This window comes from Somniosus microcephalus, chromosome 15, assembly GCF_052327205.1.
Source record: "Somniosus microcephalus isolate GS21.2 chromosome 15, FLI_Smic_1.0, whole genome shotgun sequence".
NCBI lineage: Eukaryota > Metazoa > Chordata > Chondrichthyes > Squaliformes > Somniosidae > Somniosus > Somniosus microcephalus.
Window position 1 is genome coordinate 54,390,042 of NC_141001.1, and position 15,886 is coordinate 54,405,927.

Consider the following 15,886-nt stretch of genomic DNA (forward strand, 5'->3'; position numbering starts at 1 on the left):
GCAGCGGTTGGTGCCGGGGGCGGCGGTCCCGTGTCCCACGGTTTCGATTGCCATGTCTCGGCGCCGTTACGGGGGTATGCCTCGAGGTTTCGGTGGGCCTCCTCTAACGAGAGCGCAAGGGCAATGGCCGTCTTCAGGTCGGGTTCCTTGCTTTCTAGCAGTCTCTGCCGGGTGTGGTCTGACTGGAGGCCCCTGACGAAGGCATCACAGGCGAGTCCCTGCGCGTGCTCCACAGCCGTTACCGCTTTACAATCGCAGTCTCTGCAGAGTGCCAGTAGCGCCCGTGCAAATGCCCCTACCGATTCTCCCGGTTGCTGCCTGCGGGATCCCAAGAGGTGTCGGGCGTAAATTGTGTTCACTGGGCGCGTATATTGCCCTTTTAGTAGCTCGAGGGCCGCCACGTACGTATTAGAGTCCCGGATTAGCATATATACTTGATGGCTCACCTGGGCGGTCAAAATTTTCAGTTTGTGATCCTCCTCTGTAACCTGTGAGATTGCGAGGAAGGATTCAAAGCAGCTCAGCCAGTGTTCAAACTTGGCTGATGCACCCACCTCTTGAGGGTCGAGGTCCAGGCGTGGTGGTCTGAGGGCTCTCAGCAATGTCTGCTGTATCCGTTGCTGTTGTTGCTCCTCAGGTGTCGCCATTTAACTTTTAGCTAATAAAATTGATACGCTTATCAATTACTTCATAAAAGGTGATGAGTCGAAGAAGAGATGACGAGTCGAAAGAAGAGATGAATAAGGCTTTTATTAGCTAAGAAGAGACCATGCTTCTTCGTGAGTGACTGAACAAGTCTGAACGAAACCCACACAGTGGTGGGTGGAGTCAGCTGAGGCATGCCTCCATACACAGCGCCACCCAGAGGTGGCAATATACAATACAGTGGTTTACCACATCCACTAAACCCTTTCTTTTAGAATGGTTGCCTCTATTGGGATACTAAATAAATCATGAAAAGTCTTTTTACATGCCGATCATGTACCGTTCATGATAGGGACATGAAATGGTCTCCACCGAAATTAAGCATCCTAACAGAGTTTTAAATATATGTTCAGGTTGCTTTATACAGAATAATGAAAATACCTTTTTCTTATTTTGCTGGTAATGGCCCTTCTGATATAAAAATCGCAGTTTAGGAGCTTTTCCTAGGATTCTGGGACCTCTCATAAATAAATACTAGCCCGTAATTTGCGGTCAGCGGCGAAGCAAAGCAGTGAAGAAAGCTGCCCACAGAGATGCGATCTCTGTGCCGAGAAGTTTGCCTTTTTCGATGTTCAATTGATTGGAGCGCTGTGAATAGGGGTTTCCTATGGCGATGCTGCAGTGATGTCAACAAACTGCCTAAGCAGCCAATCACATTGAAGAATTCTCGCAGACAGGAAAGCAGGAAATAAGCTGCTTTTACCTGGACTTTTAAAAAATGTTACAGAGAGCAAAATAAAGATTGGGACTTTCACATGGGGATAAGGTAGAAGCTGAAATATCATGAACAAATTAATTTTTAGCACTCCACAAATATAAAAATTAGTTTTTCAGGGCAATAATGTTTGTTTGCCAGTCAATCTGCTATTAAAACCCCAGTTACAGTTATTCCAACAAAGCTTAACATTTAATGGGGTATTTAACAATGATATTACCGCAGAAAAGCCCAAGTTTTCATCAGTGTCACTGATTTTGCAGATTACAATGATAGTCAGCTGTGGGGGAGGGGCGATCCACAGCACAGCCAGTGTCTGAGCAGTGAATGACTGACCGCAACGTCAGGGTTTCCACGTTTAGATGCACATGCGCTAAATCCTGAAGTTGCAGTCAGTTTCAGAGGGGTAATGACGGTAAACGCTGACAGTCCACTGCCATTACCCACCACAAATTCCAGGCCATTGCAATGTGATTCACATCAATTTATACTTCCAATTGGAGTAGACAGAACTGATGCCAAAGGACACAACTTCTCTCCTATAATCGCATATATTTGAAAGGACAAGTTTTGATTCAACCATGTACTTTAAAATTATTATTGAGAAACCTAGGTCTAGAGTAAATAGTGCAGGACACGACCAATATTAAAAAGATGAGGTTTGATTGGGACCCGATGCCAAGGTTGGGCTTTAAAAACTTGCACATTGTAAGACGAAGTTAAGACTGAGATGAAGGGAAGAGAGAAATGAGTTAAAGTAGGAGACAATGCAATGAGTCTTGAGCTCAGAACAGGTGAGAATGCAGGGAAGAGGGAGACCATGCAGGGTGGTTTATTTGAAACTTAAGAGGAAAGCATTGACCATAATAGCATTGATAAAATGGATAAAGATGAGAAAAGTTGCAACCAAGAGAAAGCACGGGAGCTGAAGGAAAAATTGTCTAACAGATGAGGAATTTGTCCCGCCAGTTTGCACCTGTTGCACAACTTGCCTGATTTTCTTGAATGGGAAGACATTTCTGGCAGCAAGAGCTCCCATCTGAAGTAGGCAAGAACGTCATGAATAGATGCAAATCAGGGCTGCATGACATCATTACAAGGCCATGGTGGTTTCCCAACAGTGTCAGCTGTGCCTCAGTGGGTAGCACTCTCTAGGTGGGAGGGGCTAGGAGTGAGCAGGTGCTGCTGGGTGCTTGATTACTGCAGGGGGTTGGAGTGATTTTGTAAAAAGTTGGTGGTGGGTTTTCTTTTCAGGTTTTAGGGCTTTTTTGGTCCTTAAACAGCAGCCAGGTGGCTGCTGAGGGGCCTGGGGTGTTGGGCCCCTCAGAGGACAATGTTCCCAAGATGAATTTAATCGGGGAGAAAATGTTGGGGGAAGGGAGAAAAAAATGCCCAAAGATTTGGGCTGGGACTCCAGGACATCCAAAGTCGAATGTTGGGTTCGATGTGACAGTCAGTGGCCGAGAGGAGGTGGAAAGACTTTTACTAAGTTTGAAGGTTGGAGATAAGTTCTTGGTGGTATCTCTGCTATATTCTGAAGAGGTGGTGGTCCCATTCTTAAACCTGCTGGTTTATATTGAGGATGATGTGCTAATCAAAAGGTTTTAGAGATTTTGGCCTAGAAATTCGGTGGGCTGTGCCACCAGTTAGCGCCTAAAGAGGGCACTCAGTGGCTTTAGCGCCACTGGCCACGCCTCCGGCGATATTTAGCGGGGCGCTAATGGCGGCGTTAGCCTGTAGCGCTGCGCCACCACTGATGACGTCATCGGTGTGCGCAGCGCCCCGTTACCGCCCCGATCGCGATATTTGGTCGCGCCCCCCACTGTAACGCCGGTCGCAATTTGCGACCAGGTCAGGGGGGCCTACCTGCGGCGGTAGTGGCGCTAATTAAAGGGGAGGTGCGGGGCAGCCATTTTTTTTGCTGGCCGCCTGCCAGCACCTCCTCGCGCCGCCGTCCCCGGCCTCCTGAGCCCCCCACCCCCGGGCAGTGCCGGCTGTGTCCCAAGAGCCCAGCACTTCTCCTCGGTGCCGGGCTCTTTTGCCGGCACTCGCGATCTCGGATCGCGCTGGTGCAGGCCCCTCCCCTTTAAGAAGGGGAGGAAGGCCTGCAGTACCACAGCGCACCATGCCGTAGCATGTGGCGCTGCGGCACGTTGCGCTGCGATATTCAGTTTCAGCGCCCCAAGAGGGACGCGGGGTGCCTCGAGCAACGCCGCGCTTCCGTTTGGAGCGCTCAAACTGAATATCGGGATGGCGCAAGTGGCTCCATTCGCAGCGGTAATTCCGGCGCCCAGGCTAGCTTAGCGCCCCAAACGGGGTGCCACCGAATTTCTAGACCTTTAAGTCTATTGTTCTTAGAGGTTTTTAAGGAGATTAAAATTGAGGGAAGTCTGACCCCATATATGAGGAGAGATATCATAAGCTTGGCTTATAAAAATAAAGGGGATAGAAGGGATCTAAAGGCCCATCACATATTAAATGTGGATTATAAGATCTTGGCGAGAGTTATGGCAAATCATATGAAGGAGGTGATGCTGCAGATAGCTTTGCCCTCTCAGTCCTATGGAGTCATAGGCTGGGACATCGCAGACTCTGTGGTCTCAATCTGAGATGCGATAGAGCTCATGGAAGAGAGTGGGAGGGAGGCTTATATATTAAATAGATAGATCAAGGCAAAGCTTTTGATAGGGTGTCTCATGAGTTTTTATTGATGGTTTTGGAAGCATTTGGTTTCGGGAAAAATTTCATTGAGTGGATAAGGATTTTTTATTCAAACATATTTAGCTGTGTTTAATGTGATGGTTTTTTATCCCAATTATTTTCTGATACAGAGGTCAGTGAGACAGGCTTGTCCCCTGTCCCCATTGTTGTACACAACTGGTAGCAGAACCATTAGGTTACATGATGCGAAAGGAACAAGGCGTAGTCGGGATTGTGGTTCCCAGTTCCAGGTGGGTGTCGGTGATATACCAATATGCAGATGACACAACCTTAACATTGAGAGATGAGGAGTCAGTGAGGAAAGCTATGAGCATAGTGGAGGAGTATTGTAGAGCTTCAGGAGCCAGAGTGAATTATAGTAAGTTCCAATGCCTGGTGGTGGGAAGGGGTAGAGGGGAATGGTTGGAGGAAAACCCCTTTAAGGTGGTGGAGGTTTTGGAAGTTCTGGGGGTGAATATGGGGTGCAAGAAGGACAGGAATGAAGTGGATCGATTAAATTGGGAACCAAAATTTATGAAAATTAATAAGATTTTGGGAAGATGGGAAAGAAGGTGGTTGAAAGTGCAAGGAAGAGCGACAGTGGTGTCCGCTCTCCTGCAATCTAAGCTATGGTACTTATTGATGGTGGAGGATATTCCTGAGAGGGAGGAAAGTCCTTCCGAGAGGCTTGTGTGAGGTTTTTATGGGAAGGGAAACCAGCCTTGGTTGTTTACAATACCATCATTGGACGGAGAAATCAGGGAGGACTCAATTTCACAGATATTGATTTGAAGAAAAATCCTTTAAAATCAAATGGGAGAAGAGATTTCTTCAGAAGTCAAAAACAAGTTTTTGGAAGAGTTGTTTTGAGCATTTTTTAAAACAAAGTGGGATAGGAGGGCAGGGGATATTGTATATGGAATACAATAATATGTTTTTGAAATCGATTAAACCTCTCCCTAGGCTTTATAAGGGGGTTGTAGAGACTTGGGCCCAATTTTTAAAAAGTGTGCAGTTTATGCCCAAGGATGCTGAGGAATTTTTAGAACAGCCCTTATTTTTGAACAGTGGGTCAACATTGAAGGAGAGGTATTATTTAATGAAGCTTTTATAAAAGCTGGTATTATATGTGTGAAAGATGTATTATACGAGGTAATTCCAGGTTGGTTGCCAGAAGCAATAGTGGGAGGAGGATCAGGAGGTAGAGGAAAAAGCAATTATGATCATATATGAGAAGATTGTGAGGACAATGCCACAGGATTGGATGGAAAAAATAAATGCGTAAATCTCCAATGGAAGTAAAATGCGTCCCACTTTTCCAAGCTTTCTGCTGGATAAAGGGGAGGAGTTGGTCCAATTTGACAACTGTAATACTCGAGATTTCTATGGGGTATTTAGAGAATGGAGATTCAAGTCACCTGCTGGTCAGGAGTTTTGGCAAAGTATATACCCACAGCTGGACTTCAACAGGATTTGGAAGAGAGTGTGGGTGAATTTTAAATGTCCAGAGTGGATTGAACTGGATTTCAAATTGGCTCATAACCAGATTTTTACCATGACAGTCTTATGTAAGATTGAGCGAGTGGAGGTGGCAACTTGCCCAGTGTGTGGGACATTGGATGAGACTCTGTCCCATTTACTGGTGTTATGTCTGCAGTTAAAGGATTTTAAGTACTATGTTTGACAGTTGTGTGAGGTTTTTTTGCTGGGTGGGAACCGAAGAGCGAGAATGGGAATCCTGTGGGACTCAATTTTGAGATGGGGATTGCAGGAGAGTCTGGCTGAGTCTACCGGAGCGGCAATTAATTTAATGTTCAGTTTGGCTAGATTCGTGATTGTGCAAAGAAGGAATGCTCTGTTTTTTAAGGAGAGGAGAATAAATCTACAAGAGTATTTTAAATATAAGCTAAAATATCATTATAATGTTCTGTGGATGTTTTATTCAGAAAGCAATTTAAAAATAGTATTTTATGATCAATTTTTAAAGTACAATCAATGAATATATGTTACGTGAGACAAATTAAACTTCAGGTTTAGATGTTAATATGTGGTGGAGGAATGGATGTGCAGAGTGGTGGAATGGATTTTTATGATACAATGAAATGATCACGATGTTGTAAATGTTTTTAATGTTCAATAAATAATATATATATTTTAAAAAAGTGGGTAGCACACTTGCCTCTGAGTCAGAAGGTTGTGGGTTCAAGTCCCACTCCAGAGACTTGAGCACAGAAAGCTAGGCTGACACTCCAGTGCAGTGCTGAGGGAGTGCTGCACTGTCGGAGGTGCCGTCTTTCAGATGAGATGTTAAACCGAGGCCCTGTCTGCTCTCTCAGGTGGACATAAAAGATCCCAAGGCATTATTTCGAAGAAGAGCAGGGGAGTTATCCCCGGTATCCTGGCCAATATTTATCCCTCAATCAACATAACAAAAAAAAACAGATTATCTGGTCATTTTCACATTGCTGTTTGTGGGAGCTTGCTGTGCACAAATTGGCTGCTATGTTTCCCACATTACAACAGTGACTACACTCCAAAAGTACTTCATTGGCTGTAAAGCCCTTTGGGACGTCCGGTGGTCGTGTAAGGCGCTATATAAATGTAAATCTTTCTTTGTTCTTTTACTGTCTAACACCACTTCCTTCTCCCATACACGGACCATGGGCAGTAGAAGCAGCTAACCCTTTCATGACAATTTAGCAAACATATACCACAACAGTTAAAAATATATTTTCTAAGTAAAGTGCATAAATGATCAAAAATAGTAAATTTAAAAGAAAAGTGCGATAATCCAATTTTATCTATCTGGGAAGAGAACAGAGCTGTATGCCTTTCTTTTCTCACCCCATTCTCCTGAAGGAATTAGCTCTGAAAATCCTTGAGAAGTCCCACTCTGGTGCCCTCCAGCACTGACTCCACTGCAGTTTGTAGGGTTAGTGGAAGGACATCTCATTTGCATGGGGCAGGTGGGCACAAGCACCACTGTGGATGAATTCCTGACACCCACTTGCCCCATGCAACAGAAACATTCAGCACTTGTCTGACACTAAAGGGCCCCCTCATACCAGTCAAGAAAGCAAGCCAATCGGTGGGGCCCACTTTGGCCATCTGGAAGACAGTACGCTTCATCTCATTCGTTATTCTGGCCTTCAGAGATATGCCAGGTCCTGACTGAGCCAGTCAAACACAAACTGCTGGGCATAGGGAGTCCCAACCCCTGACGTCCACCGTCCTCAACAACATTTGCCTTGTAAGGGACAGCTGGAGGTATGTCATAAACATCTGGAAATTGTGGTGATCCAGTAGAACCAGGTTCCCGCTTTTATTCATGGGTTCTGCTGATCTCCCGACAGAGTTATGGTGAGAGACTGGTTAAACCCCCCACAGATTTTTTAGGGCCTGCTCCTCTTTACTAAAGTACATTTCCAAAGGTGCAGACAGCCTTCTGTGCCTTGTTTAAGTGGCCATTTGGTATATCTGGTCCCAGATATCAAGTCCCTAGATAATATCAAATGTGAAGTGCATCAAAGTTGAGCCTGATCCTATCCTCGACATCCACCTGAGCATATTTCCAGCAGGGGTCACTGGACAATGATCAAGTCCAGAACCCTGGTTAATTTTTCTGCTGTCTCTGACACTGCTCCAACTGTTGCCCTGGAGGAGATCAACCAACATAGTGTGTTACCAAACCTAAAATCATGAAAACAGTGGCCCATTAAATTAGTAATTCAATCTTGGGTATCAGAGGGTGAACATAAACTAGTCTCAAGGTCTACAATACCACAATCCTTCAATTAAGGTATTGCTGCAATTCATTCAGAACAATCCATTATCCTCTATTTATTTTCATTGTAGTTGCATATTCCAGGACAGTGAAAATATCCCAAGTATCCAGAGTTTCTGAATTGCACTGTACAGTAGTGTATACCAGACTTAGTTTTACAGTTCCAATCAGGATCACAAAGCTGTAGATGTTATAATGCAATGATAATGTATTCTGTGTTGTATATTCAGTTTGTTTGAGATAAAAATGTAATACGTTTCACCTCTTTCACTTTGGTTCATCTCCTAGAACACAGAAGGTTGGAACAGAGTAGTCCTTAGTGTGGGTGAACAGATCTATCTGAAACGGATACATTTTTAATTTATGACTTGGTAGAGATTCCTTTGGTTTCAATGGAGTCGGTACACTAGAAGATTTGGAAACGAGATTTCGCCCCGAGTTCTTTATCCACTTCCCCCCTAGGTTGGAGAGAGTGCCACTGTGCAATTGGTCTTCTGGGATTGGCCAGCATGTCGGACCAGTGGCGTAGCTGATTTCCAGTGGCGTCGCAGCCAAGAAAGAGCTTTCCAATGGCATCGTTCTTTGACATCTTATCATAATCCCACACTGAGATCACTAACTGCACTTTCTGTATGGTGAAAGAGGAAACAATAAGAGACAATGCTAGAGGCTTTAAAAAAATCCCATTTTATCTCCTTTTTTTATTTCCTTAAGTTTTTCATGCTAATCAAGATGTTAGTGATATGAAATGGAGACTTTCCAGCAGCCAATGTCAACACCAAGCAATCGGATCAGATATAGCAGAGTAAAGCATCCTCTGCTCTGCCCCGACAATGTGCCCCAGTTCCCACTTCAAAAGAAATCCCAACTGTACCAATTAGACTAGGCAATGTGTCAGCAGGTGATTCAACCATGAAATGCATCACAATTGAGACCAATTCTGTCCTCATCCTACTGTCTGCTCCCACTTACCTTTCACCAGGATCATTGCATAACAATCACTGCTTTTTCATTTTCAACACCAGCCATCATGTGCCCTCTGAATGAGATTGTCAATTTAGTACAAAGTACTGTCAGTTTTGTGTTGTGCTCCTATGTGCAGTAGAAGCTATATTGAGGCTATTCGAAGCCATTTCACATAGCATCCTAATAACCAACATAAAGAAGATTTTAATGGCACTTAGTCTGGGCTGGATTCAAACTGAGGTCCCAGTGGTGAAAAGTCATGTCTCACCCATGACAGGATTTAGTCCCTTCTAAATTAAAGCCGCTGAATCATTCTGGGGCACGATTCCACAGGTGCCAACTGCCTCCTCTTCCCCCAGGACCTCACTGAAATGACCATTCTTTGTTAATCTAAGTAGTGAGTGTCAGCAGGCTGTTTGACTGGAAGGCATTACAGCTGAGCTCACTCATGTCCTAACTTAGTGCCTGGACACAGATACTTTCCAGTGGGAGTTCTTGAAAAGCGATCAGTAGCATGAACCCTGACTGCACAGGAGTGCTGAAGCCAATTGTAACAACTCCAACTGCCATCCCATTTGAGATCAATGTAACTGGGATTTGTAAGCACAGTCTTAGATTTTCAAGTCAAGTGAAAGCTATCATATCAGACACTGATTTATTTGCCTTCTAGATTGACTTCTTTTCGAAGAGCACAGTTCAGTCTGTTGAAAATAGCTTACAATTTAAATATTCATAGGAAGCTTTAGAATTGCTTTCAATATATGTAATTAATAAGGGTGAGAGAGTAACCCAGTAGGTTGGAGCACCAATGGGCACTCCTCAGATCACCAGTTTCTACACCTTCCCAATCATGGCCCCATTGCTCTGGAGGGGGAGGAGCTGGGTAACAGTCAGGTAGCTTCCAACAAAAGAGTGGGTAGAAATCAGCTGTCACTGGGTTGCCATTGCACATCTACCTGCAGTGAGCTGAAGACTGGCACGGGGATGAGCCAGGGAGCACTAGATGCCAGCTGTCACAAGTATTGAAAGTAGACAGCTTAGAGATAGAAATAGGGAGGAAGAATTGGTGTGCAAAGTGTCCCCCCTGCAAAAACAGTGGTTAATTTGTTTTCTATAAGTGAAGATGAGGAATGCAAGTGCTGTGGAATGGAACTGTTTCCACCTTGGGTTCTAAGTAAGGAACAAGTTAAGGTAGAGTAAAGTTTCTACACTGTACTTCAATCCAAATCTCAGAAGGACAAAAACATAACATTTCCATTTCCACTTGGTGTCTCTTTGAGTCAGGATATCAATTTGGCAAAATAGTGCTGTGTTATTGGACGCTTTGTATGGTGACCCCCTTGTCACTAGGTTAAGGCTGCTCAAATTAATCTTTATGGCCATCAGAGAGAGTGTAACCTGCTGCAACTTGCTTTTCCTTTTAAATATTTCACAGTTTCTCCTCACCTGTATTTCTTCAAAATTTACATCGAAGCTAAAAGACTCATTGAAATATGGGTTCAAGGTGTTCTTTTTAACCGTTGTCTTCTTCTTCTTAAACTTTTTCTTATTGAGCATCAGACGGATCTTCACATAGGGGTCTATAAAAAAAATACAAAGAATGTCTCCAAATATTGGTGAAAATAAAGTCCATATGAAACTTTGTAGATACTGGCTTGAAAAAATAACCGCAAACCTTCCAGTTGAGGCATGAGAGAGGTGCAGGGAATGTGTTGTACTCCGTTTCTTGACAGGTAGAGCACATGTGCTATTCGCTGGGGAGTGATATGATGTGATCTTTGCTCTATTTTCCCACCGCCTGGGGTAATTTTAACTTTAGACGATAGTGTAAAACATCGGCTCGGCCTCCCGTAAAACACCTCTCCTGATTTTTGTTATCTTTGACTTCAATGGAAACGAAAATGGAGAGGTGATTAATGGGTGGCCGAGCCGATATCACATGTTTTGCACCATCGTCTGAAGTCAAAATTACCCTCAACGTGTGGGTCTCTCACTGACAGTATGGTAAATATTGGGAACCCTCAGTGCAATTGACCCTGGAATATGATACTGGGAATATGTTGCAGGGAGTAGCAGATAACCTATGAATATGTTACAGACAGGAGAACAAAGATCAGAGCATGCATTACAGATAGTAGCAGATAGCTGTGAATGTGTTACAAACAGGAGAACAGGTAGCTGGGAATATGTTGCAGTAAAGAATAATAAACATCCCCTCCCTCACCTCCTCTCCCCTTTCTCTCTCCCACCTCTCCTCTCCCCCTCTATCTCTTCTCTGCCCTCCCCTTCTTCCCTTTTCCATCTCTCCCTCTCTCTCTCCCCCCATCTCTCCTCCTTTGCTCTCCCCTACCCCTCCTCTCTTCCTCTCTCTCGCTCTGCCCTCCCCTTCACCCTCTCCACCCCCTCTCTCTCCTCTGTCTCTCTCTCTCCCCTGCCCCCTCTCTGCCCATCCCCCTACTCCCCCTTTCCCCCTTCTCCCTCTGCCCACCCTCTCCTTCTCCCCTCTCTCCACCAGAGGTTCTGATGGACGGGCTTCCAACTCACTATCACTATCACTACTCACTATGTGCTATCACCCAACACCAATTTCACCCCCAGTGCCTCCAGGGGAACATATTGAGGGCTTGGGCTTGGCGTATCATAATTTTATTTTTAAAGACTGATGCTTGGGAGGTGTTCTACAAGTAGGTACTTACAATCAATACCATCTCCCAGGGTAACCTCTTAATAAATCAAAATAGTACAGAAGAAACAGGAAACACGCACGATGGCAGATTGTTCCAATCTTATTTTGTGAAAGAGGTCATTTCAGCCAAACATGCAGCCGCAAATGTTTCCAGTAGGAACTCTTACCGGATAAACCACCTTTATCCATTATCCTCAGGTTCTTGGCTTCTAAAATTACAACCGTCAGCTTATTCGAAGTGGGGACATAACGGAGGGAGAAGCAGATATCGCCAAGCTTCACTTGCTAATAAAGAAACCGAACAAAATAAAGTAATCAATATTCAGGCAATACCATGCAAGGGAAAGAAAACACAGAAAGCATTGCTACTGAGAGAGCTTAGCAACCAAGCTCTCCTGCTGGCCCAAGGTTTATATTAGTAATTTTTGTTTAACAAGAAATGTCACCTCTTGTAGGTGTGAAATTTTGCACTGTTTGGGCTGTGTAACTCCTCCTCAAAGATGTCATCATTCTTTGCTTTTAAGAAAAAAATAAATCTGAACCGATGAAGGATTTCAAGCTGAAATGTAAATCTGTCGTTTCTCTTTTCAGATGCTGACAGTATCTCCTGCTGTCCTTGCGGCATTTTCTGTTGTTATTTCAGATTTTCAAAATTCCCAGATTCCCTTTTTATCTGCTCCTATCTGTGGGTTTAAGGTTGTGGAATATTAATCCACAGCACCTATAGAGCAAAGATGCAGACATTAAGGGCACTTAAAACATGGCTAGATGCTATACTGGAACAGCTTGAATACCAGAGGGATACGTTTTGAAGGGACTCCTGACCTTTTCTGGTCTTTGATCTTTCTTATGTTCTAATGTAATTATTCCCGGACAATTTTGAGAAGCTCTTCTTGTGGATCTCGAGTATGGTTTTCAATTTCTAGCTATCTAAATCAGAAGTCTGAATGAATGTAACAGCTTGTTGCTAACAATAATGCCTCACTGTAATTGTAATGTTCTCTGGTCGATCAGAACCTCTGGTATAACAGGCATTACTCTCCATACCGAGGACAGGCACCTGTGCAGAACATGCTTCTTCTGAGAACACGCTGCATGTTCCCAAAGACACTATTATAGAAGGATCTGCTGAACCACAAAAGCATTTAACCTGGATCTGACTCAGATGCTGATGGTGTTCAATAGACTGCTTCTGTATCCCTTATCCCTATTGTGATCTCAATGTGTTACAGCTCAGGAGAAACTCTGAACTGTTAAAATAGACAGAAGGGAAGCACTGGTTTTCCTTTCTGCTCCATTCATTTATTTCCTCTCCCCTTTTCATAGAATGATTACAGCACAGAAGGAGGCCATTCGGTCCGTCGAGCCCGTTCCTCCCTACTCTCTTAAAACTTGAAATGGTTCCACGATTGCCAGCTACCTTCCAAAAGCTTGTCCAAGTAGAAACTGTGAGCCTGAACTATTGGGAGTCATCACAGCCAAACCCATTCCTTTCCACCCATCTATATATATGCACAAAAACACAGAAGCACACACTTTCCAGTAGAGATCATTGACTAGTGATCAGCAGTGATTTACATTTGTCTCTTCCCTTCACATGGGAGCACTGAGGGCAATCGTAGTTCGCATATTGTCACACCACCTGAGATAAGTTGTCTCAATTCATAACTTTGCTTGTACCAGGTTAACTGTTTCCAAAAATTCAGAAGTCTCAGCTAAGGAATTAAAGTGATGTGAGTGTTTGTAAAAGATCCATCCTAGGATCCTGAGGAAATTTTAGAGGCCCTAGAAATTATATTTCAGGGCTTTATTGAGTGTGAACGTGTGCTGGAGGACTGGAGAATGGCTCATGTAGTACCCATTTTAAAAAGGAAGACAGACTTAATCTTGGAAATGACAAGCCTGTCAGTTTAATATCTGTGGTATGCAAAATTTTAGTGCTTTTAAAAATGAAATTACTGCATTTTGAGATAAATGAAAATAGCTGGAAGTAGCCAGCACGGATTATGAAAGAGACAATCATGCTTGACAAATGTCATTTTTTTTTTAATGGAGGCAACAGACATAGTAGATGGTGGGGGGATAAATGCGGTAGATCTAGTGTACATGGACTTTAGGAGACCATAAGGTGCCGCATGGGAGATTACTAGAGAAAGACCAATAGGTATGAAATTAGAGGGATAGCAAACTGTATGAAACATTAGCTAAAAGGAGGAAAATGGACAGTGAGAGTTAAGGACAGTGAGAGTTAAGGGCAGTTTTACTCAGAAGTGAGTAGTGGTGCCCCACAGCATTCAATTCTTGGGCTATTTCTGTTCACTGTGCATATCAATGATTTGGATTTTTTTAAATTGCATTTATATACTATGTTTCATGAACTCAGGACATCCGAAAGCACTTTGAAGTACTTTTGAAGAGTAGTCACTGTTGTAATGTAGGAAAGGCAGCAGTCAATTTGCGCACAGTAAGGTCCCACAAACAGCAATGTGATAATGACCAGAGAATCTGTTTTAGTGATGTTGATTGAGGATCAGGACACCAGGGAGATCTTCCCTGCTCTTCTTCAAAATAGTGCCATGAAATCTTTTACGTCCACCTGAAGGCAGACGGGCCTCGGTTTAAAGTCGCAACTGAAAGATTCACTAGGATGTTGCCTGGTATGTGGAAATACAAATATAGAGAAAGACTTGAAAAACTGGGGGCTGGATTTTACCAACCGCAGTGGGTCCATGGCAGGCAATGCCGATGGCGGGTCCCGACTCCGCTGCTGGCTCCAGTCTGCTGTTCAAAATGATATTCCCCTGATTGGGCTTGTTAAGCCCGCCCAGTGCATTTGCCGGCCAATTGAAGGCACCAGGTCTGGTGACATCTTTGATGACACGTCATCATAAGAACATAAGAAATAAGAGCAGGAGTAGGCCAATCGGCCCCTCGAGCCTGCTCCACCATTCAATAAGATCATGGCTGATCTGATCCTAACATCGAATCTTCTATCACTCTCCATCCCACCCGAACCCATGTGATCTCCCGGGAGAGGCGAAAAACCAGATAAAAAAACCCAATGGCCAATTTGGGAGAAAAAATCTGGGAAATTCCTCTCCGACCCATCTAGGCGATCGAAAATCTTCCAGGAGATCACTCTGTCCCTATATTTTCTACAGTACTTACCTTCTGTAAAGGCGATCTCCACCCCAGCCAGGAACAGGAATAAAACCATCTCCTGAAATCTAACACAGAATTAGAACACAAGAAGTAGGAACAGAACCAGGCTACACGGCCCCTGGGCCCGCTCCACTACCCACAGGGCCATGACCATTCCGAACCTAGACTCATGTCCAATTTCCTGCCCGCTCCCCGTAACCCTTAATTCCCTTTACTTCTAGGAAACTATCTATTTCTGTTTTAAATTTATTTAATGATGTAGCTTCCACAGCTTTCTGGGGCAGCAAATTCCACAAACCTACCACCCTCTGAGTGAAGAAGTTTCTCCTCATCTCAGTTTTGAAAGAGCAGCCCCTTAGTTTAAGATTATGCCTCCTAGTTCTAGTTTCACCCATCATTGGGAACATCCTCACCGCATCCACCCGATCAAGCCCCTTCACAATCTTATATGTTTCAATAAGATCGCCTCTCATTCTTCTGAACTCCAATGAGTAGAGTCCCAATCTACTCAACCTCTCCTCATATGACCACCCCCTCATTCCCGGGATTAACCGAGTGAACCTTCTTTGTACTGACTCGAGAGCAAGTATGTCTTTTCTTAAGTATGCAAACCAAAACTGTATGCAGTATTCCAGGTGCGGTCTCACCAATACCTTGTATAACTGCAGCAATACCTCCCTGTTTTTATATTCTATCTCCCTAGCAATAAAAGCCAACATTCCATTGGCCTTCTTGATCACTTGCTGCACCTGCATACTAACTTTTTGAGTTTCGTGCACCAGGACCCCCAGATCCCTTTGTACTACAGTACTTTCCAGTTTCTTGCCATTAAGATAATAACTTGCTCTATGATTTTTCCTGCCAAAGTGCATAACCTCACACTTTCCAGTGTTGTATTCCATCTGCCAAATCTCTGCCCACTTACTTAGCCTGTCTATGTCATTTTGCAGGTTTTTTATGTCCTCCTCACTCACTACTTTCCCTCCCATCTTTGTATCATCTGCAAACTTTGATATTTTACACTCGGTCCCCTCCTCCAAATCGTTAATATAGATTGTAAAGAGTTGGGGACCCAGCACTGACCCCTGCGGAACACCACTAGTTACTGATTAGTTCGGCATTTATCCCAACTCTCTGCTTTCTGTTAGAGAGCCAATTCTCCACCCAC

At 44.0% G+C, this 15,886-nt stretch overlaps 1 protein-coding gene across 1 annotated transcript in view; it reads right to left on the reverse strand.

Moving 5' to 3' along the window:
• Positions 1–638: 638 nt before the first annotated feature.
• The window catches only part of syt8 (synaptotagmin VIII), a 150,314-nt gene continuing 135,066 nt past the window's right edge, over positions 639–15,886 (reverse strand). Inside the window, exons 7-9 of the mRNA XM_086007813.1 lie at positions 11,724–11,841; positions 10,317–10,450; positions 639–8,532 (exon numbers count right to left, since the gene is read on the reverse strand). Coding sequence (XP_085863939.1) covers positions 8,311–8,532; positions 10,317–10,450; positions 11,724–11,841 — 474 coding nt within the window. The 3' untranslated portion in view covers positions 639–8,310. The remainder of the gene's footprint in view (positions 8,533–10,316; positions 10,451–11,723; positions 11,842–15,886) is intronic.